This window comes from Pseudopipra pipra, chromosome 9, assembly GCF_036250125.1.
Source record: "Pseudopipra pipra isolate bDixPip1 chromosome 9, bDixPip1.hap1, whole genome shotgun sequence".
NCBI lineage: Eukaryota > Metazoa > Chordata > Aves > Passeriformes > Pipridae > Pseudopipra > Pseudopipra pipra.
This window is the reverse complement of record NC_087557.1, coordinates 26616276-26643632: the sequence shown is the minus strand read 5'-3', so window position 1 is coordinate 26643632 and position 27357 is coordinate 26616276. Positions and strand designations below refer to the sequence as shown.

Here is a 27357-nt window from a genome sequence, read left to right as displayed (position 1 = left end):
GTTATCAAACAGAATGAATTTACTGGTAGGGTGCTCTTACAAGTTCTAATCTACCAAAATCTTGAAATTGCTTTTATTATTAAACGCTTTTTCTTCGCATGCAGTATTTGTTCTCAGCTTTGCAGTTGGAGCTTGCAAACTTGTCTAAAAGTAAGCTGATGGTATTTTGATTTTGTTTTTAAAGGAAAACAGCTACTTCCCTTATCAAATAGTGTCCACAGTGGAGTGGGACAGACAATATGGCAGCCTCCTGGAGATACCTCAAACCTGGTCCGCATGAGAAATCAGTCTCTAGGACAATCTGCTCCTTCCCTTACTGCTGGTTTGGTGAGTGAGTCTGGGAATACTCGTCATGATTTTGTGCTATAAAAAGTGGTGTGATTCTATGCTTTCATTTTTACCTTGTTTTCCCTGCTCCTGCTCATTGCATGCAGCATTTTGTTCCTGTAGGGCATTTTAGGATAGAAGGTGAATTAGGGCGAGAATACGTTCACCCTGCTTTCGACAGAAAGCAGGAAAAAATGTGTGTGTGAAGAATAATTTCTTTTTGGGGATGCTCCTTCTCAATGCTACTTAGGCTGCCTGATACCTGAAAGAAATATCAGTGGAAGTCCAGGGAGATGTGAACACGGGAACCCGACCATTTAAAACAAATTTAATTGGGAAGCAGCTTTCTCAATAGCTACCTCTGCCTGTTTCCCTAGGGAACAGCTAGGGGAATGAATCTGAGAAGGATAACTGTCCCAAGGAATTGAAGAGCTGGAACTGACCTCTGCTCTTCTACGTGGTTTCTGTCAAAAGGTTTTGGTAAAGTGAATGTATTTTTGAGGAGTGTTGCATGTGTTAAATTAGCATTTTCTAAGAAGAGAGTATTCTGTGTGGGGAGAGACACACTCAGGTGGCTACAGTCAAGTCTGAATTGCACACCAAAAGGAACATACATTTTGTTTGCAGGTGTTCCTTATTACCTCTAAATAGCTGAAATCACTGAAATGTGAGGAGAAGAAAAATACAGGAGTAGGAGAAGACAGTTACTTATGAGCAGTCATATATGCAACAGAAATTGTTGGTAAATAGTGGATTAAAAGCAAAGATGAAATCCTTTTTTGCCAAACTTCTACAGAGTTGCTTGTGTAACAAGTTTTACTCAAATGAGGAATTTTTGGTGTGCTCTTCTTAGAGAGCTGCAAGTAACTGGATAAATTTATATTACATTGTAAGACTGTTTAGAAGCAATGACCCCCTCAAATAAAAGGGTGTACCTTGGATATAGCCCAAAGAATTGTTTTGGGGGACCCTAGACAGTTTGGCACCACCAGGCTATGAAAGGAAACTTAGATCTTTATAGTTCAAAAAGCCACTCATTTGTGTTACATCTAATTTTGATTTCACAATGAAGTACTTGTAGTCATGGCATTTTCAGACATGCTACTATATTGAAATTCTTCTGATTTGATTTAATTGTATTGTGTCTTAATTTGGTGCCTGTTCAGCGTTTGCCTTAAATTTATGTTCTTACCAGTGGTTCTAAATTCAACTGTATCAACAGAAAGGGAAAATGCTCATATGAAACTTGGCATAGAAGTATATTTATCTGACAGAGATTAAAAAAATTAAGATGTTAAAACACAGGCCTGTTCTCTAGAGGCAGGCAAATGCCTTGAAGCTCCATAGCTTAAGTTAATGAACTGTGCTTTGAAACAAAGCATTAATTCTCAGATATTTAATTTGGAATACTAGGTTGTTGCTTAACAGCTGTGTGCAGCTCAGCAAGCTGCAGATGTTTGCGTGTTATGATTCTGCATATTATTAATATGATGTGCTTTCAGTTTGTCATGGCAGTGTTTGTGCTGTCTATCAAATGTTCTGATATGAAACACAATGCCAGTAAGTTATTTTAAAACAAGACCCCCAGAATTTTAGATAAGTAAAGCAGAGAAATTAATCTATAAATCCAGTATTTGTCCCTCTGTGATGGTGTTTAGGTGCTGAACTATCCAGTCACTGTTCCACGTCTCATGGTGGGCTGTATTTTCATTACAGTTGCAGTTAATTAAGCCTAGAAATGAAAAATTTTTATGCCAAGTGGGCTTCAAAAGCAATGACTAAAGAGCTGGTCACAAGATGAACACCTAATTAAATGCAGGGAGTCCTGGGATCTTGGAACTAGTTACACGTTTGCAGCTGTTTTAATATGCTTGTGGTATTGAAATAAGTTTCACAAATTAGAATAGCAAAAGGTCTCTTGCCAGTATAATTAATCTTCTTTGAAGAATAGCTCTATTAAGAGTTGAGTAGGTTCAATAATGCAGAGTGTCATTTTAATATGCCAGTCTTGACTGGTAGAGCATTTAATTTTTTTATTATTTGTTATAATACAATAGTTGGATAGCTACAGAGAAGTGGAATGTGGTATGGGAAAGCCAGAATCCTCAAAGCTCTTTTGATTGTTTCTGCTCCATCTTTATGGCACTGCAGGTATCAGTAGATTTCCTTTGCTAAATTGCTTTGCTGGCACTCAGTAATGTGGTTTTTTTTGCTTTCTAACCACTGCTAATCCTAAACAGATTGTTTACAGTGCTTAAATTGCATTCTCTTCCGCTTTGAAAGTATTCGCAAAGCAAAAAGATAAAGTAACAATAGCAAATCTTCAGAAATTAGTTTGCAACTTCTGGAACAAGACTGATAGCTGGGCTGCTTATCAGCAACGACTCCAGAACTGGAAATACATCAAATTCTATCTTGCTAAACTATATAAACACAATTTATTGTTGGGCAGAATCTTTCAGCTTGTGCATGTGTGACAATGTGGATTAATGTCTGTGCAGCACTTGCCATGAGATCCTTGACTTGAGGAAGAAGCCAGGGCAGGGTGAATGCTGTAGAATGATAGGTGTTGATCTGATCTGTGTGCCTTCTAAATATATGTGAGGATTTCACAGCATGACCTTCAGCTCATCATCTACCCTTAAGACAAATGGCTCTGATCCTAAGAGATTGAATTCTGGTGAAGACTTTTAAATCCCTAAAATAGCTGAGGAAGTAATCAGAGGAAATGACATAAAGCATCACTGTGGGCATCTCAGTGGTGTTTCCTGCTCTCAAGACTCAAATATAGTAAAAGATGTGGGCACAGGGAATGTACGTAAAGTTTGTGTTTAAGGAACAGAAAGGTAATTTTGTGGAAAATCTTTTATGACTTAATTTGGGGGTTTATTTATCTGAAATCTTACCCTGCTGTGAAAAGAGTTAGAACATGCACTGTGTTTTGAAGGGAGATGATGTGAAAGATCAGGAATATGGATGCATTCTCTTATGAAGAAAAGCGTGAAGAGCATCAGGGTTTGTAAATTTTAGAAAGGAAAAGGAGCTTGTGAAGAGAAGGTTGTGATCATTGTAGAGGAGGTAGATTGAGAGTGTCTTTCTTGCAGCTGTTCATTTTGGCAGAACTCAGTGTGAATGAAATCGATTTCCAGAAGTGATGCTGTAAGGTGTTAATATTCCAGGGCTGGGGCATTTATGGGTGGGCAATGGATGATTTTCCCCTCATGGTTATTAAGGACAGGTTGCTCAGCTGGAGCACTGCACTAATGCTGAATATGCATCTACATTTGTGGAGAGAGATGAGGGTTTTTTTTGTGTGTGTCCCACCACCTGGTCCCTCAGAGAGCATCTCGAGCACTGTCTGCAGGGTTTTCTGAAAGAAACATCTGACAGTGTGCAACCCATTAATTAGGACTGTGTCTTACATGCATTGCTCAGCATCTAATGCCTGGAAAAGCTTGAGATGTTCCAGGAATAAGAAATCATATGTGTTCCTTCTGCCAACTGTGGCGATAGGAAAACATTTGAAGAAGCCTGTCAGTAGAAACTTAGATATGTTTGTGAAAGAGATTTTGAAACCTTTTTTTTTAAATACTTACAAACTTCAGCTTTCTGAAGTGCTCCCAGTATAGAACTGAAACTTGAGGTACCCATTGAACTGAAAGACTGAACATAACTTTTGAAAATGAGGTTGAGGATTCCAGCTGGGTGGTTGCAGTTCTCTTTAGATTAAACTTTCTTCCTTGTATTCTGTACCACATGGGATGTGGTCACAGCCATTTCTTCATCTTCAGAGATGAAGGCTGCTGATTAAGCACTTGGTGCTCTATTAATCCTCTGATGTCAGACTTGCAAGATTTCCTTGTAGGGTCAGTCTCATCTCAGAGAAAATCAAATGACTCAGGGTTTTACATTTGCTTTCTAAGGTAATGATTTAAACAAAATGAAGCTATGGCATATTCATTGTGGTTGTACAAAGTGCCAGATGGCTCACCTTTCCCTAGTGTTCTAGAAGAAGTGGTTAAAAACCCAATCTTCTTAGATTTTGAATTATAATAATGATCTGGAGGGTAGAAAGGCTCAAATGCAACGACTTGAAATTGCTAACAAGCTGAAGAACTTCCTGTGTTGAATAACACTGAGGCAGTGATGCTGCTCATTCAGTTCAGCTGATTTATTACAAATGTTTAGTTCCCCAAAGCTGTGTGGATTAGGCAATACCGAGTGGAATGGGGAGAATGGGTCGTTCTTGTGATGTTGGGTCCTTGGCTCAGCAAGTAACTTGGTAGCTGAGACAGACTTCATGCTGTGCCATGTTACTTTTGATGTTCAACTTGGGGTATGCTTTTTAGATGTAGGAGAGAATATTTACGATTTATTCTTTAAACTTCTGCTCCTTTGCTTTTTTAATTTCATATTAGATATATTAGGTATATAATCACTTGTACCTAAAATATAAACTTCCCCTAATAGTTTATTTCCCCTGTGCAGGACAGTGTTCATTAAAAAGAAGATTCAAGTTTGTGTTTTTCCTGGCTGTGAAGAAGAGTGGCTAGTTGGCTACAGATTTGAATTAGTGAGTGACTGTAGGTAATTCCCTGTAAATTCATGTGGAAGTGGAATCTAATGGCTGTGTTTTCATCAAGCCTGTGGAGGGGTCTGTGGAGCTGGGTTGCCATCTGCTGGTGTTCCAGGGCTGGGGACAGGAATCGTGAGCTCCACAATCCAAACGAGCTTTTGTCAAACGTTTTTAGAGATCCTGGTAATTGTTAGTTGCTTTACAGCACGGGTATGTTATTTCTGGGACCGTATCCCACAGGAATCACTTGCTAATAACCAGCTTTTTTCCTTTAGCTGGACTATGAATTCTCTCTGTATCATAATGCTGTACCACGGTTTGCAACATCATTTCTCTGGCAAAACAGAGAGATGAAGGCTGGGATAGCTACGAATAAAACAAAATTTATTTTAAAAAAAATTTATTTGGAGGTGATTTTATAAACAGTTTGCGATTTTATTTTTTATTTTATTTTTTTTGGGTGGGAAGCCGTGTGGTGCTCCCGCCTCTGGGCTGGCGGTGGCGCTGCAGCCCCGGCCGTCCCTCCGCGGGGAGCTGCAGTTCCCGCACCGAACCTCGCCGGGGCTCTGGGGCGGCCCAGGCTGGAGCCAGGGATGCTCTCCTGCGGCCAAAAGGAGACCTTAGTTCTCTGCTGCTCGTCAGTTCAGTACGGAAGTCAATAATTCAAAAGGCCTGGTGAAGTGCGGTGGAACTGGGAGTTCCAGCTTTATGCTCTGCTTTCAAAACCCCTCCCAGTTATAAAAGAAAATTCTGTCTCCGGCTCTCCTGTTTAGTCCCCAGTGCTTTAGTGAGTTTACTGTTTATTATTTAGGATCTCTGCTTTATGCACCCAGGCACCTGGGTTGTTAATCTCAGAGGGATGAGGTCTTGGAAGGGATAGAGTTTGTAGTGACTAGCAGATACCATGTATATGACTAGCAAATTAAATATTAGTTTACAAGCCACAATATCTGATCTTCCACCACACTGTCCACCTCTCTGCTTGATGTGAGTGCAGAGAGTTTTGATTTCTACTTCCTCACAAAAGAATTAGATGTAATCTCTGTCTTTTTATAGAAAAATACAATACTAGTTGGGGGACAAATCATTAATGCCAGTTGTGCATAGTACTACCTCCTGCTGGTTGCCTGGATACTTAGTATGGAAGCAGGCATTTGAATCTGATGGGAAAACTTCATTTACATTTGTGTCTTCTGAAACCGAAAGCTGCTCTTTTCCCAAAATGTTTTGTCAACAGATAATGTTACTTTTAGGTTGACTATTTAAATGTTGCTCTGTACAGCTGAAAATATTTTTGTTTAAGATTAATCATTAAAGTTACGGTTGATAAAGGCCATAAATTGTTTCAGGGAGTAAAGGACTTTCAATACTTGATTATACAAGTAGGATTTAATATTTTTATATTAGAAAAGGAGAAGACAGCAGAAACTATGGCTGCATGAATGAACGGATTTTATAACTGTATGAAGGCATGGAAATTGCATTTTAAATTGTCAGTTGTAATTGTAATGACCTGAGATGGGAAGTAAGTGGATTTCCAAATTAAGACCATGTGTGAAGTCTAAGTTTATGAATACTAATTAGACATTTGCATTTACATATGCTGCAGAGTCTATTGGTGAATTTTTGAGAGCTTTGGTACATTATCAATTTTGGAATTTGGACAGGGCTTGAGGAAGAGGTAGGGAGCAAGTTCTAGTCATTGGGCAGTGTTTAGAATGCTTGCAGGGACTTACCTTTGTCACAGCTTTTAAGGTGTCCCTGGTAGGAAAACAAAAATGCATGTATCATGTGTTTCACTTCAAAATTCTCATCTTCAAATGCTGTTCCATAAATTGACCGTCCACCTGTTCCATCATGGTTAGTTATATCTCCTCCCTGACACACAAAGTCAGTGACTATTCTGTGAAAGCGGGAGTTCTTGAATCTAAATCCTTTCTCTCCTGTGCCCAGGGCTCTGAAATTTTCAGCAGTTCTTGGGACAATATTTGAAAACAGCTCCATGGTTATGTGTCCTAAAGGTTCATCATTAGCAGAAACTTCAAAATACACAACAGGGTTGGTGTCCTTTGACAGTCCTGCTGCCAGAGATAAGTGCCCTTTCTGTAGTTCTGACAAACTTAGCTGGCATTCTTCAAACCTCCTCTTGAAAGAATTAGCCATTTCTTGGCTTTTAAATCAAACTGCAAATTGCTCAACTTTTACTTCACCATCAGCATAATCTGTGGCTCTACGCTGGACTTCTAGAGGGCAGATTTTGGCCTATTCAGAAGACTAGTTCAGAGTGTACCCTGGGAAACAACCCTTGAAAACAAAGGGGTCCAGGAGGGATGGACATGCTTCAGGAAGGAAGTCTTGAAAGCACAGGAGCAGGCTGTCCCAGTGTGCTGAAAGGCAAGCTGGCAGGGAAGATGACTGGTCTGGCTGAACAGGCAGATTTTGAAGGGTAAAGAGAAGAGCCTCCCGATTATGAGGAAAAAGGGCTGGTTGCTCAGGAAGAGTTTAGGAATACAGTTAGGTCATGTAGAAAGAAAATTAGAGAGATGAAGGCACAACTTAAACTTAATCTTGCCACTTCTGTGAAGGATAACAAAAAGTCCTTCTACAGATGCATCAATAGCAAAAGGAGGGGCAAGGAAAACCTCCACTCTTTGCTGGACATGGGCGGGAATATAGTTATCAAAGATGAGGAAAAGGCTGAGGTGTTTAACACCTTCTTTACCTCAGTTTTCAACAGTAAGACAGGTTGTCCTGAGGACAGCTGGCTTCTGGAGCTTGTAGAAACAGATAAGAATCTGAATAGCCCCCCTGTAATCCAGGAGGAAACAGTTAGAGATCTACTGAGCCACTTGGATCCCCACAAGTCTATGGGACCAGATGGGATCCACCCAAGGGTGATGAGGGAGCTGGGGTAAGAGCCTGCTAAGCCACTCTGCATCATCTACCAACAGCCCTGGCTCACTGGGGAGGTCCCAGATGATTGGAAGTTGGTGAATGTCACGCCCATCCACAAAAAGGGCTGGAAGGAGGACTCTGGAAACTACAGGCCCGTCAGCCTGACCTCAGTGCCTGGCAAGGTTATGGAGCAGATCATCCTAAGTGCAATCACACAGCACCTGCAGGATGGACAAGGGATCAGACCCAACCAGCATGGGTTTAGGAGGGGCAGGTCCTGTCTGACCTGCCTGATCTCCTTCTATGATCAGGTGACCCACCTGGTGGATGAGGGGAAGGCTGTGGATGTGTCTACCTGGACTTCAGCAAAACTTTTGGCACTGTCTCCCACAGCACTCTCCTGAAGAAGCTGGCAGCCCACAGCTTGGACAGGGGCACTCTCTGCTGGGTCAGGAGCTGGCTGGAGGGCTGGGCCCAGAGAGTGGTGGGAACAGTGCTGTGTCCAGTTGGGATCCGGTCACTAGTGGTGTCCCCCAGGGATCAGTGTTGGGCCCAGTTCTGTTTAATATTTTATTGATGATTTAGATGAGGGGATTGAGTGTACCATTAGCAAATTTGCAGATGACACTAAGTTGGGGGCGGAGCGTTGATCAGCTGGAAGGCAGGAGGGCTCTGCAGAGGGACCTGGACAGGCTGAAGAGTTGGGATGATTCCAACGGGATGAGGTTCAACCAGGCCAAGTGCCAGGTCCTGCACTTTGGCCACAGCAACCCCCGGCCCCATGGGCTGAGGACAGAGTGGCTGGAGAGCAGCCAGGCAGGAAGGGATCTGGAAGTTCGGATTGGCAGGAAGCTGAACATGAGCCAGCAGTGTGCCCAGGTGGCCAAGAGGGCCAATGGATCCTGGCCTGGATCAGGAACAGTGTGGCCAGCAGGTCCAAGGAAGTGATTCTTGCCCTGTACTCAGCACTGGTGAGGCCACACCTCGAGTGCTGTGTCCAGTTCTGGGCCCCTCAGTTCAGGAAGGATATTGAGGTCCTGGAGCAGGTCCAGAGAAGAGCAACGAGGCTGGTGAAGGGACTGGAGCACAAGTGCTGTGAGGAGAGGCTGAGGGAGCTGGGGCTGTTCAGCCTGGAGAAGAGGAGGCTCAGGGGAGACCTCATCACTCTCTACAACTCCCTGACAGGAGGTTGTAGCCAGGTGGGGCTTGGTCTGTTCTCCCAGGCCACCAGCAGTAGGACAAGAGCATGGTCTCAAGCTGTGCCAGGGGAGGTTTGGGTTAGATAATAGGAAGAAATTCTTTACAGAAAGGGTAATCAGCCATTGGAATGGATTTCCCAGGGAAGTGGTGGATTCTCTGTCCCTGGAGGTTTTTAAGATGAGACTGGATGTGGCACTTAGTGCCATGGTCTAGTAACTGTTGTGGTGGTGGATCAAGGGTTGGACTTGAAGATCTCGGAGGTCCCTTCCAACCCAGCTGATTCTATGATTCTATGTGTTTTCATGATAGATTCAGGTCACATGCTTCACAGTGGCATCCAAAACTGATAGTCCTGATTGGTTTTTCACTAGGAAACTTCGTTCTGAATAACTTATGTACAGAACAGGAAATGATTGTGATAAATTCTGTACTAAAGTTATATTTACTATATAGTGCATATTACTTAAATGTAGTCAGCATCTTGCTCTGAAGAAACTTCAGCATGTTACTAAACACAGTCAGCATCTTTTTACTCACTTCAGTTAAGTGAATTCCATTTTGGAGTGGACTCATTGGCTTAAAGGAGATTTTCATATTAGAAAGAGAATTTGAACACCCTTCTGTGTAACCTGAGGCTTGTCATTGTAGGAAATATGAATTCATAAAACTTGCCTTGTGATAATTGTTAGGCACTAGACTGTCAGTTTGAATGATTGCAGTTCTCATTATCTTCAGATGCTGCATGTTATTTTTTTTTGTCTGTGAATATGTTGAATTGATTTTTGGCACATGCAGTCAGTCCTCTTCCTGACAGCAGCACTATTGTAGGTGTAAAGTTAGAAACTGCTGTAGTGTGCATGGGAAATTAGCTTTTTTTGCTTGGGGAGCTGTGGAGAACTTAAAATATAGTTATTCAGTCTGTCTCGAACACACATTGTCGCTGAGTGAGGCTTAGTTTCATGAGTATTGTTCTATGGTTCTTAATTACCTACGTAATGATATGGATAGTAAAAGTTCTGTTTTTTAATTTAAAGTTTTTTAATTTAAAGTAGTTAAAAATTTTGGTGATTTTTGGCAGGTATTTCCATAGAAAGGCACTGTGAGAGATCTGCAATTTAGTATTTTAACATGGCTGCCTTCTGTGTCTGGTAATACCTCTCAAAACTGTCTCCTAGGATGTGATAATAGGAGGATTGGTCTTAAAAAATTTCAGATTTCAAAAAAAGTTTCAAACTGCTTTCTTCCAGAAATGCAAACTGTTTTGAGCTTCAGGACATCTCTACTAATCTCCCACAGCATTTCGACTAAGCAAAGGCTTTGGAGATGCTCTGTAAATTAGCAGCATAATCCTCTGTGTTTGGCTGTTTTTTTGCTTGGTATGTTTTCCTGTACTGTGTCATTTTGGTTTATCCATGCCATGCAATGTGTTTTTCCAGCCATACAGTTTGAGCCACAGAGACACAGTGGTTGCTTATTTTACCACTTGGAGGACAGTGGGAATACAGTGGTTTATGTGCATTGCCTCTGAAGAGCTGCAGCTCAGAACCTTTCCTAACAGTTAATCTAAAATCCTTATTACCTTGAGATTACTGGAGGGGGAGAGGTGAAATCTCTTGGCAGAGATAAGGGTAGCCTTGTAAGTGAAACACGCTGCTAAAACCTGAGACTTATGCAACAGTCCTGATATCTGAACTTTGATAAACTAAGATACAGAGAGGTTAAGTCCCTTGGTCACCTGTAGAACTGAAAGTAAAGCACACCTCACAGGCTTTCTGTAAATCTCAGTTTATTAATGTTTGGCAAATGTTTGGAGCTCAAATGGACGGTGCAGTCACTGTTTATAGTGCTGGTATAATTTTCTTTTTTCTGGTTGTGTTCAAGATATTTAAATTTTCAAGTCAATTGTTCAAAAGCCGAGACATACCGTGATCTCTTACCTGGCCTTGCTGTGTTTTATTGCTAACTCGAGCATTTCTCCATTAATTGTGAGTTTCAGACTCTTCCCTGCTGGGCACTGCAGGCTCCTTGGGCTGTGAGAACATGAGGTATGAATTCAGAATAAACATTACATTAGCAAGCTTGATTTAGAGTCAATATCTGTAGTTCTTATCTTTGTGAACAGAAACTAGGATAAATAATAATGGCCAGGTGTTTGTTTCAAATTGTTGTATACTGTAGGAACAGATGAGGAGAATTCCTTTATTGTGGCATTTTTGATAGATCTGAATTTTTTTCACTGGAAGCACTTGTGGCCACCTAAGTGTCTAATGCACAATTTGCTGAGAGGGTGCTGTATATCTTCAAAATAAACCAGCTACCTGAGCCCTTTTATTAGTAAATAACCCCCTGACTGAGGGGCTTCTGCTTTTGCTATTTATTGCAATGACCAAGTTTCCATTAAAAAGAAAGATTTTATGTTCATCATGAATATAAAACAGTCATGTAGTGTGAGTATGCAAAAATGTGTGTCAGTGTGAACTCTGTTATTGGCAAGGAGGAATGTTTGTAACAGAGCATTGAAAGATGTGCAGGGTTTCAGATCTGTCATAAAAGGATGTGAAATGTAATTAACCTAAAATAACCTTTAAAATATTTTTTGAGCCTGATAAATTAAATGAGCTGTTGAGATCACTTAATGAGAAACTTTAATTTTATACCTTAAATAATATCCTATTAAAATCCCCAAGATTTTACTTTGTGATGGAATCCACTGAGATTTACATTTTCACAATGACCTCATGATTCAGTAACACTGTTAATATATTTGGTGCATATTTGAGGGGTAAGGTCTAGGTTAATGGCAACATTTATTCTTTAAGTGCTTGAAACCACAAAGCTCTAATTGAAGATTGGAATGTTCAAACCTCATTATTTTAATGTGGTCATACAGCATAGTGACACTAAAAGTAGTTATATGATGAACTCCTATGGCAGGGTTCATAGTTTGTCCATGAAAACAAATTATTATGTGAAACTTGGAATTAAAATTCTCTGCCTTGGAGTTTAAATAAAACATGAAACTTCAGGTTTAACATGGTTTCTGTATTTGTCTTCACTCAAAATTCGCAATAAGCAATAATAAAATTAGCAATTAGCAATAATAAATTTGAATGCCTTTAACACAGAGAATACTGCTGTGACTGTTTACACAAAGTTACCAGTGCATGCACTAAATCTCTCACACAAACCCACCTTGTCAGATACTGTGACTTGTATTTCAAGTAGTTAAGCCTGCAGAGGTGCTTTCGGCAAATTTGCATCTCGAATTTTCTAAATATTGCTAATTGAACTAATTTAATGGATGAGCTGTTGTCAAGGGAGATACATACGGTTCTTATCACGGTGTCGAGGATCCAAGGGTTGAAGGCAAAGGTTGGAGCATTGATCACTGCTTGCATTTCACCAGTGCTGCTAACCTTGGGTTCTCCTTCAGCTCTGCACGCTGTGCTGGCTCTAACATGAGCTGGAATCCCTTTGAAGACCCCTCCTGCCTGTTGGATGTTCCTGAGCTCTCCTTTCCCTCCTGCGTTTTCACAGGAGTGTTTATTTTTCTGCATGGCTTCCCCTACCCCTAGAAAAAAACCCTCACCACAGTAATATTCAGTTCTTATGACTTGATGATAGCCAGAAAATTCTGGCTAATTGTGAACTCAGGCTGCTTCGTGCACAACTGTATTTCTCTTGTGACCTCCTTAATCCTTCTCCACTGTCAATCCTTTGGGCTATGGACTACTGGTCTGGGAATCTTAGTGTGAAAGCTGTGGAGTTGTATCTTGTATTGTAGCTTTACTGCTGCCCAAAATTTGTACAGTTACTAGTTCTGGTACTACTTTTATTTCTTTACTATTTAGAATTGCTAAATGAATGATGTTCTGAGTCACGGCCTTTTGATCCACAATCTCTTTGACTCTGCTCAAATGACTGTATGCAATGTAAAAAGTAAAAATTTGTGGGTATTATTAAATCTATTAATAGCTATTTGTTTGGTTTTAGGTAAGCTTTTGATGTTTTACCTTCAAATTCACTTATCAAATGTTTTCTTTCAAAATAAAGTAGAATGTAGTGTGTTATGACTTTAAAATGCTTGCATTTCTTATCAAAGTTATTTCTTAAATCTTAAAACAAAATAAGCTAATGAGGTAGAGAAGTTTGGCAAGATAAACTGATGAGGTTTTTGAAAGAAAAGAGGAACAACTGCCATGAAGATGCAGAACTATCTGAATTGAGAGGAAAAGTACTATGTCAGCATTGCCAAACTATATTGATCAGGCTTCAACATCAATCCTGATTAAATAGGCAGCTGTTTAAAGTGGAATATTTGACAGTGACATCTTTTATTTTCCATATGATTACTTGCCTGCTGACATGTTTACTTCCTTGGTATAATTTACATACTGTGGTTAAAATGTCGCTGACTGAGAAGTAGTTGAATTATATGAGAGAGTAGAAAGAAAATGAGACGTTCTGATGGCTGATATGAACATGTATGAATATCAGGTAATATTCACAAACAAACCAGCTGATTTATGTGCTAACATAATTCCAAGGGAGCACTCTAATAAATTGAGTGGCTTGCTTATCTTCTTATTTTTTTATGATAAAAGTTATTTAGAAGTCAGTTTATTGTATATATGTATATACATACATATATATTAGATTTAAAAATAAAATGGCAGCAAATCTTTGTAAAATGAGAGGTGTTGAAAACCCTTGGGACACCTTGTTCCTTGTGGTTTTTTGTCAGACAAATCTGTGGCATCAGCTTCCTGGGAAAGTGTCAAGAATGGATTCAAACCTGTTTAATTGGAAGGGTGCTTGGCCATTAAACTTGGCTCTGCAATGAAGTGATAGATATCCTTTACCCTCTAATTGCTGAATTTCTCTATTTTTCCATAAGCAAAAGGTGAACTGCTGCTCTTCCCCCTGGCTTACCATAAATTGCACTAATTTCAAGGGAAAGGTGTGATGGTGCTCAGCTTCTTCAGTGGAGTACATTAATGATGCAGGCCCTTCCATCTGCTGTCGGATTTCATTTTTGTCCCATTATCAACAAGGCTTTTATCATCAAACTTTGCCTGCACTGTATGAAATCTCCATCTGACAATAGTCATGGACAGTTGTTAGTAATATTTAGCTCCATTTTTCCTTGCACATCAGGACACTTCTCCAGTAGTTTGGTGGTTCAGAAGTAGGTAACCACAATTTGCCATTCTGGACCAAGCAGTGAAATGTTGGTTAAACTCAGTTTTGTGTTACGTAAAATGGATGGAGTTGATTTAACTCCCATTTCACCTAAGCTACATGATTGAGCTTGTGCTTTTTGTTACAAGCTTCTGTTTGTGTTGAACCCCCCAGTTCAGAATTGTGGAAAGCATATAATGATGTTCACTACCCATAAGTATCATTATTATCCTATCTACTGTATGTTTTACCAATAGTTACTTTAATCCCACAAAATGCTGGGACACGAGGAGAGTAGACTTTACATGTTACAGTGACTGTTTCATAAGGCAGATCGAGCTCCAGCAAAGATCCCACGGGAGGAGGAGTAATGGTCAGCAAGGCTCAGTTCTGGCTTGAATTGTTAGTCAAAAAAACCACCCTAAAGGCTGAAACAGAAATAGAGGTATGCAGAGCTAAAACCAGTCAAAAACCTGCTAAAGTTGCTTTCAGTTTCAAAAAAAAAAAGAACTGATTTAGAAAGAGAAGGCTTGTTGAGGAGCAAGGAACGTCAGCAAAGAGACTTGAATCTTTATAGTCTCCAAAGAACCGAGTTGAGTCAGAATCACAGAATATTCAGAGTTGGAAGGGACCCACGAGGATCATTGAGTCCAACTCTGAAATGAATGGTGCATACAGGCATCAAACCCACAACTTTAATCAAGAGGTTAAGGATCTCTTCTTCAAGCAGAGAAGTGCAGTGTTCCCCACACTTGCCCCTGATTAAGAATTAAAAGTGGTTAAAAGGAAAGCAGAGTGGTTAGGAACGGAATAAAGGAGGTTGTTAATTCTGTGAGTAAAAGGAGATAGTGACACAGCTTTAAAATAATCCAAAGATGAAACATGTGAACTACTATTTGTGCTGTATATCCAATTGCTTAAAATAGTTTGAGGACTGGAAACAGGCAAATGAGGTACCAATATTTAAAAAACAGGATCCATGAGCAATCTTGTTACAGATGTTCCCTTCATGTTGTAGTTGCCTGAATCCTAATTCTTAGGAGTGTAATTTACCATTTGTTTGCATTAACATGTATGTACATAGAGCAAGTCATTCAGATCACCCTGACAGTGCCAACCTCATTGTTTATACTCTGCTGTTACAGTACGTTTGTCAGCAGCGGTTTTTATATTTATTTCTAAGTCACCAGTTAAAATCATGGAATCATTGAGTGGTTTGAGTGGGAAGGGACCTTAAAGATCATCTTATTTCAACCCCCTGCCATGGGCAGGGACACCTTCCACTAGACCAGGTTGCTCAAAGCCCCATCCAACCTGGCCTTGAGCACTTGCAGGGATGTGGCATCCACAGCTTCTCTGGGCAGCCTGTTCCAGTGCCTCACCACCCTCACAGTGAATAATTTCTTCCTTATATCTAATATGCATGGCTGTTCTGTTGACACAGAAAGGTCATATTCACTAACAATTCTTCTGACAGCTACTTTTGAAAATTTGATTGATTGGCAGGTTCTTAACCCAGAAAGTTTTGCTGTTTCATAGAGATAAATTGTTTTAGAGATGTAGTTTTAAGTCAAGTTAAAATCTCTAAACAGTTCTAAGTCTGATATGTTTTACTCGGTCAGCAGAAGCAGTAATTTGAACACCTCAACCTCCACCTCTCCCATCCAAAGCACAGAAGAACTCTTCTCAGGAGCCACAGTGACTTATTTTCAACCTTTTTTTTTCCCCCCATAAAAATCTCAACAACTGATGTTACTTCTGCTTGTTCTTTGGAAAAGCTGATACAGGACTGAAGTAATTATTTTGCCTGGGATTGACATCATCCTAGCTGCTCTGAAACTTCCTCGATAATCTGCTTACTCGTTTGGCTGGGTAGGGATGGACTTTGGCTTTTCCCCTGCTTCCTGTTGCAAAAGCAGCTTTGAAGGCAGTACTGAGAAGGAACGGGGGCTGCTAGTGTGGGAAACTCAGGAGCACAGGAGGACAGAGAGCAAACTGCTACAATCAACTGTTAATGCTGATGTCTGAGAACTCTGAGGTATATTTAGAATGCTGCTGTTGTTGTGTTTGTTTTGTCCATTGCAGCTCACACTTAGATTTAGTTGCTTTCTACTTCAGTGACTTCGGAAGGAAACCTAAGGAGACAGGGGTTTCTTCAGCTTCATTACCTATTCTGCAAAGAGCTTCTCCTTCCCTTGAATTCCACCTTGACTGTACAGATTCGTGTTCTGCTGTGAGATCATTCTGTCAATATAGGCTTGTTTACTTCACAACTTCAGCAGTTTTGGAAGGCTCCTTTCAATATTAAAACATCCACCTTTTGCATTAGCAGGTTCTTCTGGGACTGTGAATTGCTACTGATGACTGTCAGTGTTTTTCTTCTATGAAGACGTAGAATTGAATTGGTAGAATTGAATTCTCTGTTTTCTAATGTAGTTTCCTGTGTTAATTGGTTTTGTGCTGGATCCTGTCAGGCTCAGTATGATACTGGCCTTCTGAAAAGCTTATTTTGTTGATGCATTTAGATAAGGCTCTACTTTTTTCATGGAAAGAATTTTCTCTAGGGATGCTGCCAAGGCTCAGAAGACTAAGAAATCTTATGGCTTTGTATTTGAGTAGTAATCAAACTGGCACTTACCATCATTTTGTCTCTTTTGAGCTAGAACAGATCTGTAGATGAATATGTATTTTTGGCATTGGCTTTAACCAAAATTGAAAGTAATAGTATGAATGGTCATGACTGTCAGAAACACTGAGCAGTGGTAGGGAATCAAAGTTTCTGCCATTGTTCCTTCTTTCCTGGTAACTTCCAAGCCACTGGCCAATTTCATCCAGGCTTGAAAAGAAGAAGAAATGTCAAAAATAACTGTAATTGCAATAATATAAGAATTGGAATAGAGTAGGAGACACCCCCTCACATTCTCTTGGTGACAGTCAGTTCATTGTTTATTGTGGTTTGGCAGCACTGGTTGACACTCAAATATGAGAGGGCTCGATTAGCTGAGCTGGGGGAGGTGCTGTCCCCAGTTGGGGTGGAAGTAAAATAGGAGAGCCAGAGTTACCTCTGTCAGGACTATGGGAGGGAGCAAGGGGCAAAAAGGCAAACTCAAATCTGCAAGAAACTGTGTGTCTTTAATTCTCATTGCTTGAGAAGCAGCTTGTTTATATTGCAGTACTGAAAGAATCTGGCATCCTTCTGTTTCCAAAAACACTGGTGTTAGTGACCTAACTCTGGGCAAGGTTGGAAGGGCAGATTTTGAAAATGTTTCTTGAAATGCTTCCTTGTTGTCAGTTTGGCATGTTACTTTTTACTGCGGAAGGAACGGTGGGATGTTACTCCAGCAAACTGAAGATCTTTCCATGTGGTGCATTCTGTGCATCTTTGCAGCATCCTGTGGTTGTTCCAAGCTGGGACTGCACTGTATGGTCAGCACAAGGAAGTGATGGATGTCTTCCCTGGACTGTAAATCTGACCTTCCAGAAAGGAGAGAAGGGAACCCTCACGTTTCTGTTGTGTGCATATCGGAGCTGAGCACTCTTGTGGCATCATCTGCAGTTTATTTCTTTGCTTTTCACTACTAAAGACATTAAAAAAATTAGTATTCTACAAGCTTGAAAGACAGACTATTATCTAATTGGCTTTTGGTTAGGAGGATACTGATTTCTAGGTCAATGTAAAACAAATGAGCATTTAAATTGAAGAGGAGCAGCTGTTCCAAAGCCCCTTTCCACAGTGCCTGGTTTTGTTAAGGATAATTATGTCTAATTTTAAATTATGATAGCTTTGAGTATTGAGCTTTGCCTTGTTACATCCACTATCTCATTCTCCTTCATCAGTAAGTATGTTCCATCTTGGAGCTAGATTTCTGATTGAATTTATTTTTCTGGGCCTCTGAATTATGAAGAGAAACACGGCTTTAAAGATGGGGGTTTCAACACTTTCATGCCAATGTTACCACACTCCCATTTTATTTTTCGAGGTCTCAAAACTGATATAGTGTGTCTGATTCCTGTGGAAGGATACTGCTGGGAAAATACATATTTATGTAAACGTGTAAGATTTTTGTTCATATGTTTAGCTTGAAAATGGAAACGTCAGGCTCTAGTGCTGAGAAATCCAAGAAAGCTCTTGTCAGCTCTTGGAAGGAAACATATGCTAAAGATGTCCTGTGGATTACATACTGCTTGTTTCAATTAACACATTGATATTCTCTGTTAGTTCTAGAGACAAAAGCCCAGGTGACAATTCAAATGATGCATGAAAATCATATTTCAATTCTTTTCTGGTGAGCTCAGATTTTATTTTTTTTAACAAAGAACAAAAGATTTCAACTGCTTTGGTCAATGTGATATTAGCAATTCAGTAGTATGTCAGAATGCTTTAAAGAACATATATTGTATATATATTGCTGCTGTAATGAAGCATGCTTGCTTTTATGAAATGTTTGTTGCTGGACATGACAGTATTGTAGTGTCATGCATAAGAATTTTGTGTTTGACTTTAATTTGGAGTAAAGTGTAACTGTATCAAGAAATGTAAAATATATATATTTGCATATTAATTTGAAATCCAAGCATTTCTGACCTGCTAGTTTTACTAAAGGAAGTTGTCTTCACATACCTTTTAAAATAATTAATGTCATACTTTTCCTCTGAGAAATTCTTTGAGGCTTTAAGTCAACAATTTTACTGTCTTTTGTTTCTTCTCCTGACAGAATGTATTTGGTTCTGTTAAAGAAAACCAAAAAAAGTTTGAGATTGACAAATTATTATTATGCCTCTACTTTTTTTAAACATGAAAAATAGCTTCTAAAGGAAAAAACCTACACAATGGGAGAATTTACAAAAATGGGAAGGTCTGATGCAGATCCTGGGGAGAGGAAGAATCAAAAAAATATTTATCATTGCACTGTAAATCTTTGAAATCCTGAATGAATTTATTCTTATATCCTTCTTACAGTTATTGTTCTACTTCAGTGGATAAATATTGGGAAAAGGGATATCTATAAAAAATGAACAGCTTTTAACTAATCCACCAGTTTGAGGGATGACAAAATTGTAAGAAATCAATAGCAAAGTTTTGTCTGAGACCAGAAACAAGAATAAAAAACTGTCAGAATCCATCAGTAAAGAACTGCTATGAGATGTCATCCCTAGGTATCAGTGTAAGCTTAGTCAGGTATAAACAAGGAGAGTAGGGGAGAGTAAAGCCCTCTAAACTCAAGTGTTTTGGCTTGTCTTCAATATTTATTTCAAAGGCAGTGTTTGAATGTATATCATGTTGGTCTTAAGCCAGCAAAATGGTACAGCCTTTGGAGACTTGTTTAAGCACTTTAATGTCAGCTGGAAATGAAGGTAAAATTCATGGTGTATTAAAATGAATTGCATGTGAATTAAGTTGGAAAAATATATTCAGTGCTGCAGACTCTGTTCTGAGCAGAATAATTAAAGAAAAATCAGTTATTGACTTTCATGGCATTTTTCTTCATTGCTTTTTTCCCTAATGAATGAGTGTGTATGACAGTGTGAGTCATTATTTGTAAATGTTATGCTAGTGTAATAGAAGAGGTTCCATGTTCTGTGAAGCATCAAGTGTTTGTTCTGAAGAAGTGACTCTCCAAAATGACAAATATCCTACAGAGAGGAAGATACAGTGAAATACAGCTTGGTAGAGTTTCATACCTTTGCAATTTATCTTTGTTAACTCTGAAAAGGAAGTGATATCTCTATATAAAAATTGTCTCGCTTGTACTTCAAAGTAAAATGTGGCTTTATTGGTGAAGTAAGAATCGGAAGCAGAAAAGTTTGGGAAGAGTTTACAGAAAGGGGAAGTCTGTATATGCAAACCAGTGAGGCTGCAGGAAGAGTGCTGCTAGTCAGGAGTGTGGATAGTGGAGGAAATGTTTTGTGTATAGTAAAATTTTTGGGGTATTTCCCAGCATGTGGTTGCATTAGATATGAGATCTGTCTGTAATCTGTAGTTTTATCAAAGCAAATTCTGTGGCAAAACAGTTCTGGGGCTAACTGGGTTCATGTTGTCTTTCCTGTGGGATTCATGAAACTATAGGCTTTGTTTCTAAAAACCTTTAAGTCATTGCCTTCATTAGGGAAACACATGAGATGGTATTGGGTCCCTGAGCTTTGGGTTTGTTGCTGTTCTGGTTGGAGGTATTGGCTGCTGATGTTTTAAGTCCTCTAAAGCATGAGGGTTGTCTTATAATAAAGGAAGAGAATCCTGATTTTGGCAATGTCATCAAAATGTGTTTTCTTCAGGTTTAAATTTACAGCAAACCTTGAAAAAGGCTTTTCTGCCAGTCAGAAAAAAAATGTTTGTTTTAAGAATGGTATTATATTTGAAATGTAGCATCAGAGAAGCTGGTTACCATTGTGTTCTAATGGCAGTTCAACTCCAGAACACGAATGTTTGCATAGTGAATTTAGCAATTGCTCCAAATATTACAGTTTAATTAAAGATTCCTTTCTGAAGGTGTTAGCTTTAAAAGGGGCTTGAGCCAAGGAACTTGTTTCTGCCTGGAAGCTGGTCTGGTGTCTCTTCTGAATATACCTTCTGTGGTACAGTATGAAAACAGTCGGTCTGTAGATGAATGAACTCCTTCCTCCACCCTTGTAGGCAGCAAATTTACATTTGTATGGAAGATGAGTGGGAGTGCCGCCTTTCATAAGGCACTGGATGTGGGGGATGGGCCAGTCTGGCCCAGGAATCTAAACCCAACAAACTGGAAACAGAAAATGCGCTGTGAAAGCCTGAGTATCGTGTAAACCTTGAGGATTTTAGACATTTTTTGCAGCATTTCTTTTTCCTGGGACCAAGCCTCGTAAGTGGTGGTTCAGGATGAGTTCCTGCTGTGGTTCATTGCTAATGCACAGCTCTGCTCCAAAGGTCTTAGTTTATCAAACTGAATCTTGTAAATAGGCAAGAAATGCAGAAGAAATTCAGACAAGCTGTCAGGCGAGTTTCCTTAGGTTGGCTGCCAAGCTGTTTTATTTTTCTTTTTTTTTTAAACAAGTTACTTCATCAACCTCCTTGTTTCAGTAGTCTGTCAGTGTATCTCGAAGAGACACATTTTTAAATTTCCAGATAAACATAGCTTGATCAAAATAAATAAAAAAACCCCGAGCACTTAAGTTTCAGATTGACAGTGAAACATTTGGCTCATTGTTTTTGCACAGACAAATGTTACCGAAGACTTAAAAAAATTCTGCTGAAATTTTCAGCTGATAATATTTTGGAAAGTGATCTTTTTTCCCCAGCTGACAATATGTTATGTAAAGGAAGTGTTATATCTTTAAGGTTTGCCACAGCTTGATGTTTTGTTGCATTTAGTTTTGACTAAATAGAATAAGAACTATAATGAATTTTGAATTATGAAAAATGTGAATTTTCAATCTCAGTATCTTAGATCGGGGAATTGGTTGAAGAAGTTCCTTGATAATAAAATATGTAATAAAAAGCAGATGAATGAAAAGCTGTTGGTTTTTTAGCCTGGTTTTTACATGGGAGTATTCTTTGTATGGCAAAGCACCAATGAGTCTTCCTCACAGGATCATCCTGTTGTGTAGTGTTGATGTCCTTCACACCACGTCTCCAGTGATGGGGTCCCAGTTGTGTGAGAGACTTTCTGGTGTTTTTGTAGTTCATACGAAATATCAAAAGTTTCTGAGTGGTCAATGCAAGTGGACTTAGACCTCTCGTGTTACGAGTTTAAGGTATGCAGCTATTGGATTCACTTATGCTGTACTGGAGAGTACACACATTTATGATCCACAGTGTGATGACTTGATTGCTAAGATAACTTTTACTGGCTTTGCTTTTATGGTGATGGTAAGTTTCCATTCCGATCCAACAGCATAAACCACAAAAGATGGCAGGATGCAGTGCCAAAAAACTGAAAGGACTGGGAAGTCACAGCAAAGTGAATTTCTCTCTTCGTGTTTTAGTTAATTCTTTTTTTTCCATGAATGTTGAGTGATTCCTGAAATACACCTCAAATTTAAATTACAATACATAAAAGATATTTTATATTCAGCATAGGTAGTACAATAAGCAAACTGAATGCAGCTCAGAGATGAGACGTAATTCCACACAGATATGTCTTTGTGCATATGTAAATGCACTCTCTAATATAGTAGATACAGACTCCTTTCTTATTTATCCCCCTTTGCAGTTGCTTTGGTGAGCAGAAAATGTGAGTAATAGGATAATAGCTTATTCACAATTTCTCAATTATGTTTTAGTAAAATGTATTGAACACGGGAACAGTTGCACGGCTTCACAGAGACTTCCTGTGGTCGTTGCTTTCCTGACTGTGAAATTGGTCTGCCCTTGGTCATCTTCCACTGACGCTGTTTGAAAACCTGCAGGCTACAGAACAGCTGAAAGAATTGGTGTTTTGATTGTACTGAAGTTAATGGATGGAAAACTCCAGTCATCTTTGGACTGGAAATGTTCTAACCTCTCAGATTTTTTTCTCCTACAAGACAGAGAAGTAATAGATTTTGGTAGCAGGCAGTGGAATGAAGTCTGAATCAGCACGGGTGAGAAGAGATTTTGTCTTATAAAAAGAAATGAAATGCTGACTGAAATCTTAAGTACAGACCCCTCCTAGAGTTTTGCTCTGAGAGGGAGGGTCGGTGGCTTTCTACTGTGCAAGGAGTAAAATTTCAGGGCCTCCTAATACTCTTCAATGACTTGTCATACTTGTGGTCTTTCCTGTGATATTTAAAGGAGATTGAGTTCCTGAAGTCTTTTAACCCCAGTTTTTTCTACCCTGAAAACATTTATCTTGGATCTTTCATTTTCTCAATATTCATCTTGAAATATAGGTGACAGATATGGTTTTCCATGATGATGTCATCCATGTCATACCCAGGGACAATACCACTCATTTACAACATGTAAGTTCTTTTGGTCTGTTCAGTGCTTACTTGAACTGTCAGGGCCACACACTATTTTTAGAATTCCAGTTTACAAATTCACCATTACACCTTGTTCCTTTTTGGAGTTGATGCCTTGTAGGATGCAAGACACTGTTGTCTTCAGCAAGCACTACCTTTGTACTTTCTACCTAGATAAAAACGTAGAACAATCACACTGCCGAGCCCAGCAGCTTATCTCTGATAGCAGGTGTTTAAGGCAGAGTCCCTTCCCAGAACACTTGCAGCTGTTTGTGAATCTGGGTCTTCTTCAATGTATTTTCTTCTTTTAAGGGGTCTTGGCAGATTCTTCAATGAATTTGTCCAAATGCTTTTAGCCATGGTCGTGATTTTTTTCCCCCCAGCTTTTCACAGCAAGAAATGGCCCAGTGTGACTGTTGTGTGAAGCAGTGCCTCCTTTTGTTTCTTTGGAAATTACTCTTAGGCTCCTTTCATTCATCCCAGTATTGGCAAGCTGATAAGCTGTCATTCCCTACTTACCCAGCTAACCCTTGCTGCAATGTACTGGAAGTTCATGGCTCTTTCCATTTCTTGATGTCTTCAAATCAGGATTGAACAAAGAGCACTGCAGCCACATAGGAATTGGTTGGATTATGTCCAAGTGATCCCACTACTACACTACCCTTTCTCTTTTCTTGTTACTGCAGAGAAAAGCAAGATTTTCTCCAGATTTGTTAATTTGATGTAGGAAGGAAGAATTGAGTTGGGAGCTTGCTAAAGTTCTTGGTGAACCAATTTTGAATTCCCTTTTTTAATCTCCCAGTTTTTTTTGGTGAAGTTGAGTGCTAAGATAGGTACTGTAATTCTTAAAGGGTTCAAATATTACACGACCTTATTTTGCATTTTTCTTCTGATAAACAGGTATTTTATTAGACTTTTTCAAAGTGCTGACTGCATCTGAAAACTGTTTGAGGAATTTGCTTTATAATTAACTTTTTTATATAATTGATAAAACTTTATTGAGTGTACTTCAGTTTCCGTAATATCTTTCAGTAATATATCTGTTAGTGTAATGTCTTATACAAATACTTTGTCATCTTTAATTGGAGACTTACCTGCACACTTCTTAAGATGTCAAAATGAATGTGTAAGGATGGTGTAATCTTTTGGTAAAATGACGGATAAATTTCTAAAGTATTTCATAAGAAAAATTTTCCATGTCAGGGAGTTGCTTTTAAATTCCATTTGTCCTTTGCTTGATCCAGTTTGATTCTGAGTATTTTTTTCTCCCACCCTCTTTCATCATTGCTTTTCTGTGGTAGACTTTGTGGAAGGAAGAAGTGAGAGTGGATGAATCTCACTAGTTAAACAGGAGGGTGGAGGAGGTGGTCACCACACTCAGGATGTTTTTGGTGGTGGTTTTTGATCTGACACTTAAATAAACGTTATTTGCACTGAAGAAGGGGGGGAGAGAAGGAAGCTGGAGGAAAAGCCATGCCTGCTTTTTTGCAGCAGCCCTGATTGGCCTCTCTACCCCAGAAGCTGGGTGAGTGTGGCAGGCAGCCAATTTGAAAGCATCCTCCCCAAGAAAGCTTGAAATTTGGAAGAGAACAGATGATTCTTATGGTATTTGGAGACTCATGCCAGCCTCAATCAATTACAAGTCACTTGTGTAGACATCCTGAGAACTGGCAATGTCTGAATATTACGGTAAATAATCCAAGAAGGATTAGATATATATGTGCCAATAGGAATGCTTTCAGTTATGTTATGGAAATAAGTTATGGTTATATACTACTGTTATCTGGCTTAAACATTTTCATTCAGTGGCTGATTTAGGAAGAGAATACAATGTGAATGGTGGTGTATAATTGTTAAGATTCCTTGATTCCTCTCACAGAATATGTTGTTTAATGCTGGTGACCTCAGTCAGGAGAGGTAAGATCAATGATCTGGTTAGTGCATGGACTAATATAAATATTTCTGAAATGTAGTGTAGACTAAAATCAAATGCAAACTGCATGTAATGTGTTTGTGCAAGCGTGCCACAATGTTTTGTTTCTATCAGATTTTTTTGAAGTAAAAATAGCATTTGTTTGACAGTAATGTCTGATAACTGAAGTTAGTCTTTGGTATATTTTTCTGAGGAAGCTCATTTGATAGCGAAATGCAGGAAATGATATTGACATCCATCATAAATATTATCACAGTGAAGGACTATGATCATTTTACGTCTGTCTGCTTTTAAACAGAGCTTCATCTGAATTTTTTCCCTTGCTGTTTTCCCCCGCCGACATATTCTTAAGTCCTCCCGCGGAGTTTCTGCGCGTGGCTCGACGCTTCCCAGCCATGTTTGCTGAAAGAAGATGCTGTTCCTTTAAAATCAAGTGGCTCATGGAGTTGTTTTCACTAGCGCGCAGGTTTTTATGTGGTACAGTTATACTCCATGCAAATGAGCTGCCTGCCCTCTCTGGAGCGCACAAAGGCGCTGCAGACCTCGTTCAGCGTTCCCTTGTCTAAAACGGCAGATGGAAGGAGGTACGGCAAGATGAGGATTTATTAGCTACTCACAATAAAAGACCACACTCGCTCCGCAGAGGATCAGGAAAAGCCTGGTGAATGGGATTGAGTTGTATCTGCTTTCAGCTGACTTTACAATGATGTGTTTAGCTCATGTGACTCGGTCACTTAGCATGAAGATCAGCTAAAGATTGCCGTGTAAATCTCTATTCCTTTAAGCACCGCCAACCTGTGTGCTTGTGCCGAGACATTTTTTTTTTTGGTTTTGCAGCTGTCATAACTGTGGGAACAGGAACACTCCATCAAGCTGTGGTAGGCAGCCCACGGTCTGGGCTCTCGTTGTTGTTGCATTCGCACACTTGAGGATGTCTGGCTGATATCCCCTCATAAACACAGCTCTCGATGAAGTTTGATTTCTTTTATATATCTCATGAAATTCTTCAGAACCTTAAGTTGGGTTCTTTTTAAATACAGTATTTATATATGCAGAAGTTTATAAATAGGCTCATCCTAGGTTTTATCAGGAGATGAAATCTGTTGCTTTAGCTTTCTGCCAAAAAAAATTGAAGGTCTTTGCAGCAGTAGGTTGTTCATTATATTTGCAATATTTTCTTTTTTCCTTTATAATATAGAAAGGGCATGTGTAGGACAAAGGCTTCTTGACATGCTCAGTAATTTAAATAATACTGGGATGAACATACCTAGACTTTTATTGAAATGGTGTTTGGTATAGCTAAAAGCTTTATTGTTGTTTTATTTTTCAACACATGCTATATGCTCATGCTTTAAAATGGGATTGGCATAATGTACCTAAAGGGGCAAAGCCTTTTTTGACCTTGCTGGAGTTGTCTGTGTGAAGGTAGCTGGAAAACAGAAACTGCAGGACAGACTGAAAAAGCCTCAGCTGAACTGTGGTGGTTTTTTGTCTTTTTTTTCCTTCCCCCCCTTTTTGCCATGGATGACGATGAGGGAAGGGCTTCTTCAGACAGCTCTGTCAGTGATGAATAGATGAATGAATTCTTAAATGTTCAGAACTTGCAACATGTGTTCCAGACCCTTCAGCACATGAGAGTCGCAAGATCTCAGCAATGAGCTGGAGAATGTGCAGTGTCTGCTGCATACGGAGGAGCCCAGCATACCTCAGAGATAGCAGAAACAAAAGAATGTGTGACAGTATCTGAAGAATCTGACAGTCGCTTTGTCTTGCAAAGGACTAAAGGAATTTTTCAAAATTTGGAAAAATAAAATTTCTGGTTTTTTTTCACAGCGAGATTTTTCTGTGTTTTAGGTAGCAGTGTATCCTGTGTGCCCACAGGATTGCTTTTTTAGTTAGCGTGACTGTGTGTTTTTTAAAGGAAATGTGACCTGGATTTTGTGAGCTTATTATACACAGTAAATGAAGGCAGCTGTTTTAGTTTACTGATCCCTTACAACAGCTCAAGTAAATAGAAATAAAGCAAAAATATACGCGTCTGGGATCTGAATTAAATTCCACTCTTTGGCCTTACATGGAGTCGTGGATTATTTTTATATTTGTAGACAGTTGTGTGTATGAGGGGAATGAGACATCCAACCTTGAAAAGATTTAGGAAAGTCGAACAGCTTTTTTCCAATGTGACCTGCTAAATCTGCCACAGAGAGGCAGGCAAAATTACCTACAGATAGTCAGAGACCGTGGCTGCGGTTCTTCATGGCAGGCAAGTGAAAGACCATGCCCTATTTTTAGCAAGTGGACAGAGGGGGAGTTGGGGGGGGGGAGAAAA

The 27357-nt window shown here is 39.4% G+C and overlaps 1 protein-coding gene across 8 annotated transcripts in view; it reads left to right on the top strand.

Moving 5' to 3' along the window:
• Positions 1 to 27357, top strand: part of MAST2 (microtubule associated serine/threonine kinase 2) — a 192289-nt gene that overhangs the window by 23814 nt on the left and 141118 nt on the right. For 7 of the 8 annotated variants that reach the window (XM_064665343.1, XM_064665345.1, XM_064665342.1 and 4 more), the window contains exon 3: positions 185 to 327. In XM_064665343.1, coding sequence (XP_064521413.1) covers positions 185 to 327 — 143 coding nt within the window. Of the gene's footprint in view, positions 1 to 184; positions 328 to 16061; positions 16218 to 27357 lie in introns of those variants that run through there. The other variant, XM_064665351.1, reaches the window with a different exon arrangement.